This window comes from Paroedura picta, chromosome 8 (genome assembly GCF_049243985.1).
Source record: "Paroedura picta isolate Pp20150507F chromosome 8, Ppicta_v3.0, whole genome shotgun sequence".
Taxonomy (NCBI): domain Eukaryota; kingdom Metazoa; phylum Chordata; class Lepidosauria; order Squamata; family Gekkonidae; genus Paroedura; species Paroedura picta.
Window position 1 is genome coordinate 51,543,213 of NC_135376.1, and position 15,506 is coordinate 51,558,718.

Below are 15,506 nucleotides of genomic sequence, written 5' to 3' on the forward strand. Positions count from 1 at the left end.
AGGACTGGCCTTCTCTTAGCTTTGTTCCTAGCTGTCAGATTAATTCCTCAGAAACCATTCTTTCATCATTCATAGCCAACCCTCCTCTCTCCAAATTTCCCACTGCATAAAGCAAAATCATGCACTGCCTTTTTTCAACTATACTATTATTAAATCCAAAGCAGTCAGCTAAGCACTTGTAACAGACTTGTTATCCTTATCATAAATGAGTAAAAACATTTGTACTTCAGTTCTTATATTTGTCAGCGGATGCATGTATGAAAGAGTGTATAGATTGTTATGTTTAGTTATAGGCTAGTACAGCATAGGGGTTAGAGAACGATCTATGAGACAGGAAGCTCCAGGTTCAAAGTATATCTTGCCAATTAATTTTTTACTTGATTTATTTACACCCCACTGGTCTACCCAGTAAGTCTTCAAGGTAGCTTACACCATTCTCTCATCCATTTTCTCTTCACAGCAATCCTGTTAAGTAGGTTAGGCTGGGAGTGTGTGGCTGGCCCAAGGCCTCCATGTGTGTGAGAGACACAGATTGAGTGCTTCAGATTTGATTGGAACCCTGGGTTTCATTCTCACCACAGGTGTTAAATTAGCAGAACCCAATTTGAAAGAGTATTTTACATTGACTGCTTTTATAAACGAGTCAGTCTCTTCTCATTGCATATATTTGACTTATGCAAGGAAATGTCTTGAGCTCATTTCTGTTCCTGACTTTACATGGCTCTGTGATCTCAGTGTTTGCATGTGTGTATATGTGTGCCTGTCATTTTTACAAGTTCACTTGACAAGGTGAGTTCTAGCTCATGAAGGCTTATGCCACAATCAAACTATTTTAAGTTCTTTTACTGTGCCACACCATTTTTGTACGATTGATTATATTATCCATTCCCTTCCTGAATTCCTTCCTAAATTATTTCTAGCAAGCCAAAGCTATATGTTTTATCTTTTGTTCTCATTCTTCTCTTCCCCTTTGTATATTTTATTCCCTAGCTGGAACAAATGGAACTTGAAGTTCGAGAAATCCCTCCACAGAGCCGAGGCATGTATAGCAGCAGGATGAGAAGTTACAAACAAGAAATGGAAAAACTTGAAGCTGATTTTGTGAGTAAATTTATATGTGGTGTTTTATGCAAAATAGCTTATGGCAGTGCTTCAGTGAGATGTCTTCTATTTATAAAACATATACTTTGCCTTTATCCAAAAATGAATGCTGTTTGTTGTCAGTCACATGTAAGAGCATAAACAAATATCCAAGGATCCAATTAAATTGGCAATTAGACATGCGTTACACACATATGCTTGTGGAAAAGGATAATGTTGTAAGACTTGCAAAACGTTGGCATTGAAGGTCCTTATGCAAGTCCTCCGACAGCCTATTCTGAAAACTGGAGCAGGGAACTGAAAACGTGAAAAGCTGTTGCTGTACAATAGGTGAATCCATCCAGTGGAAAGAAGGCATAACTTAAGTGGGCGTGTAGGTTCCTGTTAGAGCAGTGATGCCCACTTTGTAGCTCACTCTTCCAAGCAGCCTTTCCAAATGTAGTGTCTACCAATACGTTTCCTTTTGTTACAGGAAAGTGGGCGGGGGCCATGTCTTAACAGTGTATTTAGTTTTGAGGTATTTCTACAATGAACAAATTACCACAGGAGAACACAAGATGAGTAAAACAGTGAGCCTGTTGCTGGGGCAGGGGCAGACAGGGTGGCCAAAACGCCCTTGCCCCTTTTCCTGATGGAGGGCAATTAGTGTGAGGCTGGGGCTGCCTGCTTCTGTTGGTTTGTCCTTGCCTAAATAGTCCTGTTGGTGATTGCCCTCTGTCAGCCAATGCAGCCAGGAATTATTGCCTTTGAATCCCCTGAGTGAAAATGAGTTAGCAGTGTGGGGCCCAGGGCCTGTACATTGCATCTATGGCTTCTGCCTAATGGTAGGATACTCACTAACCTACTTCGACATAGCATGGGCACACTTATCAGCCTGTTTACTCTCCTGCCTGATCTGGCAATGTCAGACCTAGGTGTGGGAGGCAAGATCAAGCTCTGCAGCATTGGCTTATGCCTGATAGCTGCATCTTTGCTCATCTGCTGACCTCGCTCACATGTTGTGATGTCCTTTCTAGCCAGCTCATCTCCAGCCTAGTAGTGGCAAATCCAGCAAGAGGGTGGTAAGCTGAACACTGTGCTCCAGCCTGTTCATATCCTCCCCAGCAGTTATTCCCTAGTAGATCTTCACACCTTTGTATTAATAATTGTGAACCCAGGAATGGACAGGCAAGGTTGTGTGCTGCCTGCCTGTACTTGGTGGTGGTAGTCTCACCTGTCTAATTTAGCTCCTGACCAACCCAATTATGCTGGCCGGCTTTCTTCCTGGATCTGGCTGGTGGGTTCCAGAGAGGTAATTATCAGTCTGCCTTTGGGGGTGGAATAAAAGCACCCATCCTTCTCTGTACCTCTACCCTCTCATCAGCAAAGTTATGCTCAAAATTTTACAAGCTAGTCTCCAGCAATATGTGAACCGAGAACTTCCAGAAGTACAGGCAGGATTTCGAAGAGGCAGAGGAACTAGAGATCAAATTGCCAACATAGGCTGGATCATGGAGAAAGCTAGGGAGTTCTAGAAGAACATCTACTTCTGCTTCATTGACTATGCTAAAGCCTTTGATTGTGTGGAGCACAACAAATTGTGGCAAGTTCTTAAAGAGATGGGAATACCAGAGCATCTTATTTGTCTCTTGAGAAACTTACATGCAGGTCAAGAAGCAACAGTGAGAACTGAACATGGAATCACTGATTGGTTCAAAATTGAGAAAGGAGTTCAGCAAGGCTGTATACTGTCGCCTTGCCTATTTAACTTGTATGCGGAGCACATCATGAGAAAGGCGGGATTAGAGGAGTCACAAATTGGGATCAAGATTGCAGGGAGAAATATCAACCTCAGATATGCAGATGATACCACTCTAATGGCAGAAAGTGAAGATGAACTAAAGAGCCTGTTGATGCGGGTGAAGGAGGAGAGTGTAAAAGTTGGCTTGAAACTCAACATCAAGAAAACAAAGATCATGGCATCCAGCCCACTCAATTCCTGGCAAATAGATGGGGAAGAAAAGGAGATAGTGACAGATTTTATTTTCCTGGGCTTCAAGATCACTGTAGATGGGGACTGCAGCAAAGAAATTAAAAAAAAAAGCTATGGCAAATCTAGACAGCATCCTAAAAAGCAGAGACATCACCCTGCCAACAAAAGTGCGTTTAGTCAAGGCTATGGTATTCCCAGTTGCAATGTATGGCTGCGAAAGTTGGGCCATAAGGAAGGTTGAGCGTCAAAGAATTGAGGCTTTTGAGCTATGGTGCTGGAGAAGACTCTTGCGAGTCCCTTGGACTGCAAGACAAACAAACCAGTCAGTCCTAGAGGAGATCAGCCTTGACTGCTCCTTAGAAGGCCAGATCCTGAAGATGAAGCTCAAATACTTTGGCCACCTCATGAGAAGGAAGGACTCCCTGGAGAAGAGCATAATGCTGGGAGCGATCGAGGGCAAAAGAAGAAGGGGACGACAGAGAATGAGGTGGCTGGATGGGAGTCACTGAAGCAGTCGGTGCAAACTTAAATGGACTCTGGGAAATGGTAGAGGACAGGAAGGCCTGGAGGATCATTGTCCATGGGGTCGCGATGGGTAGGACACGACTTCGCACCTAACAACAACCCTCTCATCCAAGCACCTGGGTGGGTGCTAGGAGACTGGCCAGTTGACTGTAAAGAGATGCAAGTAAACAATGGGTTTATCACTGCAGCTCCTAGTGGGACAGGAATAAGCAGTCCATGGTGTATGTAAGGGATGCTCTTTTTTTCCTCCACTTCCAGTTTGTTCTTCTCCAGGCACCTGAACCATCTTACTCTCTGCCTTGTTCTGGGGCAGAGTGAGGAAACAGTGGGAAGGACAGGGCATGAAGATTCTCTTGTTGGGAGTGCCTGCTCATGTCGTACTAGGCAGAACAGGCAGTTAAGGCTACCAAAATGTTCTCTCTCTATCAGAGGCTTAATTTTATTAATTTTAATTGTTGGGTTTTTTTTCTGTATGTATTTTAGTTCAATAATATGTTCTGTTTGCTTAAATTATTTTTAAGACATCATTTAATCATATAAATATTATTAGCTTCCTTTGTGGTCCTTAGGGCAAAAAGGCAGGGTTTAAATCTTGTAAAATAAAAATAGATTAGTATCATTTTGATCTGCGGCAAATACTGTGATATATTTCCCATGACCAAGGTAAATTTTACCTGACTGTTTCCACATATTAACCTCCTAATAAAAGGACAGGACATTGTTCTCCAAGACAACTGGCAACACATTTGCAACATCTTTGCCCTTTGTTTCCCCTGCAACACTCCTACAGTGTTGAGCAGTGCTGAGCTTCGCCACATTATACGTTTATTTCAGTCTCAAACCAAGCTCTTGTCCTGTAGATGCTATAAAGTGAAACTCCAACAGTAGCCTCCCCAAAATACCATATTTGTTTCTGATGTATATTAAGGCTGTGGAGATATATCTGGGAGTTCATCTCTCTATCTAAACTCCCTGAAGAGTGCTCTGCTCCACTAGTACTAACCAGTTGGTGGTCCCTGGCCCTAAAGAGGTTTATCTGCTCTGGCCCTCACGTGGTGGACTGAGAATGCATCTGGGCCCTGCTGGAACTAGCACAGTTCTGCACGGCCTGCAAGGTGGAGCTCTTCTGCCAGGGTTTTGGTTGGAGCCAGTGAATTAGTAACATCTACCAGGCCCTCCCCTCCAGACCATACTCTGGCAGAAGGCTAACTGCTATTCTGTTTTTGATATTGATGCCATTATAAATTTTAAACTTACCTTTTTATTTGTTTGATTTATTATTTATTATATTTGTTTGATTTATTGCCTACTGCTATCAAGCAAGATTTTAAATTAATTTTAATGAATGTTTTACCTTTTGCTGTTGCTTGACATAATGTATACTGCCCTGAGGCAGTTCACTGGATAAGGCAGTATATAAATCCAGTCCAATCAATCAATTAATCAAAGTTCTGTGTAGGCTGAGCCAATATTTGCAGATACGTGAGGTGACAGAATACTAACCCATAAAACAAAATTCCTTGCAAGTGGATAATTTAGCACCTAGGAAGGTTCTCTTACAGCACTAGAGTTCAACTTGAAAGAAGCATTTATTTTTTTACAGCCAACCTAATAATGAACTTGCACATCATGTCATAGCGCTGACTCCCAAGCCAGTCCCCTCACTCCAGACTTGCCAGTGAAGGTTCAGTAATAGTGGGAAGAGAGACATGTTCACAGGTGCCTGCCATTCTTAACTTATATGTGGATTTTACCATTATGATGATGCAAGAAGGATACCTTTAAAACATAAATGCTACAGTCCCAGCAAAATCATGGGAAATCATGTTCCACTGCAGTGGGATTTAGTCGTAACTAATTTCTGCTGGATTGTACTCTCACTGTTTGATGATTTAAATTTATTTTGTTGCTGTATTTGGATTAGAGTGGAAAAGGTTAAGAGAGGACATCTGGAAAAAAGAGGGAAGCTAGAAGAGCTTGTCTTTTACCAAGAGAGGGCACTAAACATGACAAAAATGCACATATGAAGGAGAGTAAAGATGCTGTATAGGAGAGTGGATGCCTGAGTTTTAATTGGTGCCCAGTAGTGCATCTACTCAATTTGTGATAGTTCCATTGTCCATCCAATTTAAAATACAACACAATTTAGAGGTGCTACACTACACCTATTGCTGATTTGCCCCAGGAAGGGAACTCAGAAACTTAAAAACCTCAGGAAGCACAGAATAAAACAACAAAGCATATTTAATATTAACACAAGTTAAAAAACCACAGTAGCATCATACAGAATCACATATGAAATGGATGAAACCTATGCTATTGGTGAGATGATAAAAGAGTGCGTGGAAATAGTGTGCTCAACGGTGTTCCCAGACAAAAATGAGTTTGAAAATGATATGGAAAAGTTTCAGTTACCAGATCCAATTGTGCTTAATGGGACAGTGGATATCTTGTAAAATACTGCTAATACCCTTAAGAAAGGTTTTCCTCTTGTGAGTCTGAGAGCTTGCATATGGATGAAATTCTTGAGATCAGTGACATCCCACAGTTATTCATATTTGTTAAAGCCTCTCCTGATATTGATGTGGCAGAAGAATTATTAAATGTAGCTCTCCTACAAAATATAACTATCAGGGAGGAAATATAAATTGCCTTGTCGAGTAAGTTGAAAATGTTCAGCATGTAACTAGGAAAAAATCAGCAATAAGAACTGATAATACTTTGGCTATGTATGGGAGGTAAAATGGGACTTTAACTTTGCAGGAACAAGAGCTGAAAGCAGATAATGAGACACCCCCCCCCCCCCATCATTGCACTGTAAACTGCAATGTTGGGTACTTGGCAAGTACTGTACACATTTTAGGTTGCAGAGAGTAGGTTACCATGTATTGTGCACATAGCTCTATCTTGTGGTCAACAGTGGAGTTGCAGAAAAGACACTTTTAAGGGATATTTTGGGATATTAAATTGACTAATAGTGTTTCATTAGCAGTCCCTGTTTTGGGGATGCTAGGCTTTCCTAACATAATTATATCATTGTCATAATGTGCCTCACCCCATGGTGTGTATAACACTTGGGCAATTATATGTAATGCAGGAAATCTATAAGTAAGATTTCCCTCTTTTAAGAATTATTAACCATTTCGTTTCATGCAGTTTTCCAAAATGGAAGTAACTCTAGGCAGAGTTCATTCATAGTTGAAAAGTGCTTGCACTCTCAGCTTGCAAACTTGGCAAGAAAAGGTTAGTGATGCTATAGCTACCGCTACACATAGTCTCACTTCCTGACAAAAAAGGATGGATAACTAATCTCCCACTAAATCTTTTTTGAGATAAATTAGAAGTACTCATGTGGGGGAACTGCAAGGATTTAAAAAGAGTCATCTCATTTCCTCCTCCTTTGCTATTTCCACTTCCCTGAAAGTCCCAATAGCCTCTCTGCATTTCCTTCTTCATTCTTTCCTTCCTATCTAGCTACCAACCTCACTTTATCTGCCCTTGTTTACTTTCCCTTCTCCCGGGAAGTTTCTTTGGCCAAGTTTGCAATAAGTATCTAGTAAGGACTGGTGGTGGGGAACCTCACTTTTCCTTGTATCCCCCTTCCCACATCATTTCTGCTTTCCCTCCTCTTGGCAACACTCATCTTCCCCTATCTGTGTTTCTTTCTCTTCTTCCAACTCGCCCACCAACATACCTTTTATCTGCTCCTCATCTTCAGCTATATTTATTTCAGTTATAGCCTGCCTTTCCCCCCAATGGGGGACCTTCTCCTTCATTTTCTGTTCACAGTAACCCTGTGAGATAGGTTAGGCTGATGAAAGTATGTGACTCACACAGTGAGATTCCATGGCTGGGTGGGGCTTCATGCCTGGACTTCCAAGGTTCTACTCTGAGACTAGAAGCATTGCACCACACTGGCTTTCGTACAGCGGCTGCTGTTGAATAATACCAAATGTATGGATCTTTGAGAGCCATGCAAGTTGTGTAATAGCAAATTCTCCATGGTTGCCGCCAGGTCCGGTTCTGAGTCCTCTCTCAAGGCTAAAATAGCACTGGAAGGGGCATCTGTCCCTTCCCCTTTTGTTGGCAGAAATCAAAGCTTGAAGGCTGGCAATACAATTGTTTCCTATCAACATTGCACAATAGCCCCTGACTGGAAATTTTTCTCTTAAAGCTATGGGGTCTGCTTTTATTTTTGGGGGTGGGGGAACGTTAACAACCACAATGCATTTTTTTAAACTATCAGATTTTCTGCTGCAAACTTGGGGCTTTTCATTGATCTGTTGAGCTATAAGAAAGAATTTTTCTTTAAATGAATCTCAGCTTGCAGTTTGAGTATAACTCAGATTTAGAGTTTGTTCTCCATACTATCAGCAGTGCTCTTAGTGGGATCCCAAAGAACTGTGCTTTGTGGGTCTACCTATGTGTTTCCTTTCCTTTCTTCTCCCAAGATTTTTCTTGGCCCTCTTTGGCCCATTATGCACGGCCGCCAAAATGGCGATTTCGAGTCACATGGAAAACGCGGAGGGGGAAGAAGCGAAGCAAACCGCTTATGCATTGGACGGGACACAATGGCAGCAAAACCCAGAGTAACCGATTATACGCGTGGTGACCCCGGCACCACTTCTGGTTGCGCCCCAGTCACGCGGAAGTTGCGCTTTCTTCCGCGTTTCGCTAACGCGGCTTTTTCGGCGGCATGCACTGAATCTGCGGCCAGTTGCAGCCGGCACCATGCGTTATCGGTGATTTTAGTTGCTGCCATTCCACCCCTAATGTGCGCTATTCCCCCCCATGCATAATGAGCCATTGTGAAGCAATAAAAATTGCCATCTTGATATTATTAGGGACTGTAATCTAGTGTATATCTTGTTGAAACTAGGATGTTATTCTGTGATTTTGCATTGTTTAATGTTAGTACTTAAGCTTTGCTTCCCTTCTGTTTTTATATTTGTGGTTGGTTCTACAACCCTAATCCTATTGCATTTTTTTAGATTGTACTGCATCACTTTGTAATCCATTGAGTTCAGGTAACAGTGGTGGACTATAAATAACATAAACAAATAAATAATGTAAAGAATCTTCCCAAGTACATTTATTTATTTTATTATTCAATTTATACCCTGGCCCTCCCGGCACAGTCGGCTCAAGGTGGCTTCCAAAAAGATAAAAACAATAAAATATAACAATGCAATCTCAGTAAAACTTCCATAATTATTATAACAAAGATAACCCTTAAAAACACTGTTTAAGAATCATTTAAATTTTAAGGATGTAAGGGATCTGTCTCATTTTTCACTGAGTCAACACAGTTATGCATCCATAAGTTGTAATAGAGTAGGATTGAGTTGCCAGGTATATACTCCTCTGTGTGGTTCAGGCTTCTGCTTGAATCTTCCACATTCTTCAGTAGGTGTTTTATGGGTATATAGGTCCACTTCAAGGATTTGTGATAATCTCTTCCAGGTTACTTAATGAACTAGAGCCTACTGTTGCATGAAGCCTTCCTTTGGATATTCCCAAATGCAGGAGTGCTGGGTGTACTGAAGACCATGGGAAAAACTTTAATCTCTGAAGAGCTTTCATTCCATGTTGTGGTTGGTTCAGGTCAGGTCCTGACAACATGGGCATGGTAAAATGAGAGGCAGATTTGTGCTGTTAATGTCATCGAATGTGTCCTCTGTGTGTGTACACCTCAGGCAAAGCTGCATTCAGTATAGCACAAGATAGGTAAGGACAGAATCCATGCAACAAATAGATAACAGCTACAGAATACCCAAGCTATGCAATTTTGCATGTTTCATCCCTAAATTTGAAAGATTTGTAGAATCTACAGAATTTGTTGAATCTTATGTTCTTGACACGGCTTCTGTGGATGTGGTTATCTTCCAGGCATCATTGCTTCAATGAAGGATCAGAAAATTATATGTCAATTTAATAGTATAATTAAATTGTCCTAAAGCAATGATAAAGGTTTTGAGGATGAAGACCTTGCAGGAAGGTTGTCCTTGATCTCTGTCCCAACATTGGTGAAAATAGGTTCTGTACGTAGACGAAATTGCATGTTCTTTGACATGTTGGATCAGCTCATACTAAATTATTAACACAGGGGGTTGTGGTCAGTGATTGTATGATAGTGCAGCTGCTGATTCAAATTTCAGTTGGGTGTGACCTACACCAAGATGCATCTACTTTCAATTTAGCCAGTGGTGACTCCTGCTAGTCATATACTAGGAACAAATCATGGCAAAACTATGTTGATTGTTAACTAAACTATGTTGATAACTAATCAGGAATGTGAGGGTTGGCTAGTTTACTAAAATTTCAAGATACTATCAAGTACATGGGAAATGTATCCCTTCCTGAAATAGAAAGGAACCATGTGACATTTTCTTCTGGTATATGCAAGATAGGAGACAGTCATTTCTTTAATGAACTTACCAGTGATGAAGTGATCTCTTAGAAGGAAGTGTGAAAGACAATTTAACAACATTAATTTATAATTAACCTTCATGGCTATAAATGTCTTAATTGAGATTCCTTAAAGACTAACTCAGGTGAAGCTCAAACCTTTAGGATATTGCTTAGAGAGTGCATGTCATAGCACAGTTAAAGGGAATGTATCTTGTCTAAGGGTATTATTCCTGCTTGATTACTCCAGCCTTGCTTAACTGCATTTTCTCTTTAAGTGAATCAAATAGAGAGATTATTCAACCTTTGGTTTCAGGATCACAACTCAAGGCTTATGAACTTTTTAAAACTTCAGAGGCAGCAGGAAAGGCGGTAGACTTCTATTTCCTCCTCTGCTTTGCTACAGCAGGTAGAATATGAGTATGGGAAGACACAGTGATTGTACCCTTTCCCATTGCTTTGGAAGATTTAAAGGTACAAGTAGGATCTGATGGTTGTGACCTTAGCAATTCTAATCACACTTTACCAACAGGGAATATTTTTGATGGATTATAATAATGGCTATGCAGAAATAAATTGCAGCACGGGATCCTTATAATTGTAATCTATTTTGGAACCCCAACTATCTCTGAATGTAAATGATAGGGCTGTTTCAGCTTGAAACTCTCTATATAGAGTTTCACAGAACACATTCTTTTCTTCAAAGCATTTTTTGCTCTTAAAAGACTAGAAATCAAGCCAGCAATGAGAGTCCAAAATCCTTCTATACAAATCTTTATGAAGACCTAGAGGCTAAAATATCGTTATCATTTATGTTTCAGAGTTAGAAAGCCTAGTTCACAAATATGAATATTATAGCAGTATGATTAAATTTAAAAGTATGAATGTCGTGACCAACAAGTGTGTGGACTTCAATAGCAAGTTACTGTGTAGTGTTTGTCTAAGTAATATGTACAGTATTTGCTGGCGTATAAGACTACTTTCCCCCCCTGAAAAACATGCCTCCAAGTGGGGAGGTCGTCTTATACGCCGGGTGCACTTCAGTTGGGATAGACATAGCTGCCCATAGTGGCCCATAGTACTGTATTTTGAGTGGAAATGTTGGGGGGTCATCTTATATGCCCAGTTGTCTTATACACTGGCAAATACGGTATTTGTTTACATCTCTAAGTAAATATGTATTTGTTTACATCTCTGACAACCTCTGGTGCACTTTGGACTTTAATACAATGTCTGAGTTCATTACTAAACCTTTGCCCACTTTCCTGTCCATGTGGTACTCCAGCAAGGTCTGTTATGGTTTCTTTATTGCTATTATTGTTTGTTATGACTCTCACCAGAAAAATATCTTCACAGAATACATCCAGATGGCTCCATCAGATAATGCATGCCACGTGCTGAGAGAAAGTCAACACATTCCATTTTTGCCTCTGTCTGATCCAGATTCATATGCCTGTTCTTACATAAAGGAAATGTATTCTTGTTTGTAGTCTCTGAAATACAAATACAACATTGTTAAACTTTCATTTAGCTCAATTTTTCTCCATTCCAACCTGATAGAAGGGCTTGTTGCTATCTCCAATTTTTGTTCTGTTTGATAGTCTCCAAAGAGCTTGATCTATGTTAATTGTGGCAGGCAAGTCTCTTTAGAAATTTTAGACAGCTTAGCAAGGGTAGAAATGTTCTGAGGACCACAGTTAAAAACCTAGTTACATACTTCAAAGATTGTTTTGTTAGTTTTCTTGTACTGGTTATTGTTATCAAAAGCAAAAAGCATGATTTAGAATGTAAATTTGGTCCTTGTGGGGTGTCCCAACTTGTATTTTTATCATGCCACTTTTATTTGCCAAAACATATGCCTCTCAGTTGAATTGTTGGTATCACCTGGAAGAGCATAGGAGTATTCAGAACAATTAATAAAATACAGACATTTCACCAAAGCTTTATTTAAACTCCCTAAACTAGTTATTTAATCTTCTTTCCCCAAGAGCTTTGATTCAAGATTGACTTAATTCTAAGAAAAGCAAAAAAATGCACTTAGAAGATTTTGATACTCGAAAGAGTTATGATCGCATCTTTTTAGATGTGTTCCTCTTTCTTAACATTCAACGCTAGGTGGCACTGTTTATTTGCAAAGAAAGTTTAGGTGATGGGTTTTGAGGCGTTTTTTGAGCCTTGGTAGTATCTGAAATTACTGTTTCATGAATAAAATATTTGTGGTGGGATTTGCATTTCTATATTGGCTGAAGACACTGTGTTGAATGTTTTATTAACCAGCCCAGTGCAACTGTCAGCCTATTAAAGAGATCCAATGGACCCTGTTTAGCTAAATAAACTAAATAAATCCAATTCGTCAAATTGTGTTCCTGGCTGTTTATTTTCCATTCTTTTGATGTACAGTTTATTTTAAGTTAGAGTCACATAGTTTTAAAAATTAATGGAAAAATAGAATTCAGTGTTTGGAACATAAAGAGACTAATTGCCATGGTCAAAAATAGCTTTGGTCTTAAGGTGTTTAGGAAATACACTTTTGTACTGTGGATCAACAAGCTGTACTACGGCAGGTTGCCTTGGAAAATAAATAGTTAAAATCCTTTCACCTGGATATTTGGGTTGCCAACTTCCTGGAGAAAAATTGCCCTATCCCTTAATAGGGATTTAATGGAAACTTACTAGTTAATGCATTTAAAGTGGGACTAACTTTTGCTTAGGATACCACTATAAGATTCTACTCGTTCATCATGTATATAATATATATATGGTATAATAAAGACCTACCTGCAGACTTGTTACAAGAAACAAAACCAGATAATGTATGTGATATTCTTTGAACATGTTAAGTTAAATACTAAGCATTTATTGTTTCTCAACTCTATCACAAGTATTTCAGAAGAAAAAATGATAATTCTTTTTCTGTAGAAAAAATGATAATTTTTTAAAGGGAATGTTAAGATAATTAGCATTTTCTATTGTACTTCGCAGAGTAAATTGCCTACTGTACTTTAAGAAGGAAGCTAGTATTGTATGAGGAAGGTTACTGAATCTCTTCAAATGTTTATTTAATGAATAACATGTTTTAAGATCTTTATCATGTTTGTGATCAGAACAGTACTATCTTCTATTATACAGATGGGAAACTGAAGTTGAAGGAGAAATAGTTGTCAAAATCCCCGTGTAGGAAATGGCGAGATGATGCACTTTGGTAACAAAAATTCTGGTTTATACTGATGAGGTCTTAACTGGTAGAAACAGAGGGGGAAGAGATCTTGAGATTGTAATGGGTGGCTTGATGGAAATGTGGACTTGATGCATGGCAACATTGAAAAAGAGAAACTTCATGCTAGGGAATGCTGGGAAATTGACTGTAAAGAAAACTGCCAGTTTTGTTATGCTTTTGCAGAGATCAGCGGTGCAGATTCATTTGAAATTTGATATATAGTTCTGGTCATTATATCTCAGAAAATGTAGAAGACGGTAAAGGAAAGAGTCTGGGGCATTGTATTTTATATTTTAAAGATTATGGGGTGCAAATATGAGTAAATAGAGTTTATAAAATATAATTTTTTCTGCCTACTAGAACTTGGTAGAATCCAATGCAGGGCAACAGATACAGGGCAGACCAAAAGGATGTTGTTTTCAATTCAAAAAGTCATTAAATAGTGAGTTTTACTGCCTTTTGAATTTTGAGAAGGGGTGCCACCCCTAAAATGGTTCCCACAATACATCAAAACCTCAGCTGATCCTGGAGGCAGAGTCAAATATAGTACCTCTCCTTTCACTTTGCAAAAAGAATTGCATAGCCACCATGAAGCTGCCTTATTCATAGAACCGTTAGTCTGTCAAGGTTAGTATTATCTATACTTTGGTTTAAAGCATGGTCCAGCCACTGGGAGAAAAGCAAGCCTTGAGAAGGAGGCAGGGATGGGCTTCTAGTGCTGAACACCTCTTTCCTCATGCAACAGCCCAGCTCACTAGACTAGGACAAAGCTCCCTCTGCAAAAGAAGCTCAGGAAAACTTGTGTGCTTGTCAGTTCTCCCAATCCTCCAGTACCTGTGGGTACCTTTGTAGCCTTTCATTTGAACAACAGCAGCCTACAACTAGCCCTGCCTTCCAGTAGCCCCACCCAGTTTCTGAAAAACCTGAATGAATACCAGGGGAAGTAGTGATAGACACCATGGCATGCATGGTTGCTCTGGATTAATATAAAAGACTCTGGAACTATGGTTGTGGTCAATGAGCTGTTAAGTAAGTGAAATGATCTTGATGACTTTGGGGGCAATTGTAAATGTGGGATTTCAGTGGAATATTGAAAGGGTTACCGTGAGATTATAATTTAGTGGACATCTCCGCAGCTTTAGTGCCTGGAGCCCAATAATGCAGTAGGATAGTGCACAGTATTTCAGATATTATCTGAGAAGAAATTAATAGCTGACAAGCTATCTTTTAACAAGTAATCTCATCTGTTTTGAAATCAAACAAAAAACCAATACATTTTTAAACACCAAAAAAGTAGAGCAAACGAAGCCAGCTAATATTAGTCATATCAGTCCCCTTCCCATATTCCTTTTCCTTGCTTGTTTTCTGACAAATGGTTGGGACATCCTGCATTCTGTCTCCACGTGTAGGTTAGCTTTATGTAAATAGCTGTTGTCTCTTAATGTTGGTATAGGGAGGTTAAGTACAAGATGTAATTAGCTGTGTCAAACATACCAGGAGATTTTCAAGGTAAATGCCTTATTCGTTGTGATGGATTTTGTTGGATGCGTTTGGCCCCTTGCATTGCACATGTTCACAGAACACAAACATCACTGAAAGCAAATTAAAGTGGCATGATTGTAAGGTCTTGACATGGTTACATGGCCTTGACAAGTGTCAACTTCAGAAGATGCTATATGTAAGAACAATTCATGTAACCAAAGGAACTCTGACAGCCAGAAAAGCAAGTTGCTTTTCCAATTTGTTTTTGGCTTCACTCTTCAGCAGTAGGAACTTCTGCAATGATAAAATATGCACAAACCTACTTCTGATCAAATACATTCTTTTGCTTATGGCTAAAGAGTTCTTTGTCATCTGAAAGTCTTTATTAGCGGGCTAAATGTTATATTAGTGCACTGTGTCGTCCAAGTAATAACACTTTCTTGAAGAGAAAATACTTGCCTTCAGTTTATAACCTTGAGCCAACAAAGCAGTAGTCTCTTTCATAGGCATCTCTGAGAAGTCGAGAGTCAGTTGGGAACATGTCTCTTGGAGTGCAGTCTACATATGATTTTATTGTTCATACCTTAAATATTGATTTAGATTGTCCTGTTTCTATATGTATAGTGTTAGTTTTAACTGTAGTTATCAGTATCCATTTCTGAGCATCTGTAGCCTAGGCACTCTATTGTTAAGATGATAATGGTAATATCATTTTGTAGCTCTGGAACGGCTTTCAAACAAAGCTTGATATTTCTAAGTACTCCATGCATTGATTTTGTTGCATTTTATGTATATATATAT

The 15,506-nt window shown here is 39.5% G+C and overlaps 1 protein-coding gene and 1 long non-coding RNA gene across 9 annotated transcripts in view; one reads left to right on the forward strand and one right to left on the reverse strand.

The window, feature by feature from the left end:
• The window catches only part of VTI1A (vesicle transport through interaction with t-SNAREs 1A), a 338,695-nt gene that overhangs the window by 5,166 nt on the left and 318,023 nt on the right, over window positions 1-15,506 (forward strand). For all 6 annotated transcript variants that reach the window (XM_077349746.1, XM_077349742.1, XM_077349747.1 and 3 more), the window contains exon 3: window positions 991-1,101. In XM_077349746.1, the coding sequence (XP_077205861.1) occupies window positions 991-1,101 (111 nt within the window). The remainder of the gene's footprint in view (window positions 1-990; window positions 1,102-15,506) is intronic.
• Window positions 8,407-15,506, reverse strand: part of LOC143843538 (uncharacterized) — a 129,334-nt gene continuing 122,234 nt past the window's right edge. For 2 of the 3 annotated variants that reach the window (XR_013233590.1, XR_013233591.1), the window contains 2 exons: window positions 11,344-11,499; window positions 8,407-9,687 (listed from right to left, as the gene is read on the reverse strand). This is a non-coding gene — a long non-coding RNA (uncharacterized LOC143843538). The remainder of the gene's footprint in view (window positions 9,688-11,343; window positions 11,500-15,506) is intronic. The other variant, XR_013233592.1, reaches the window with a different exon arrangement.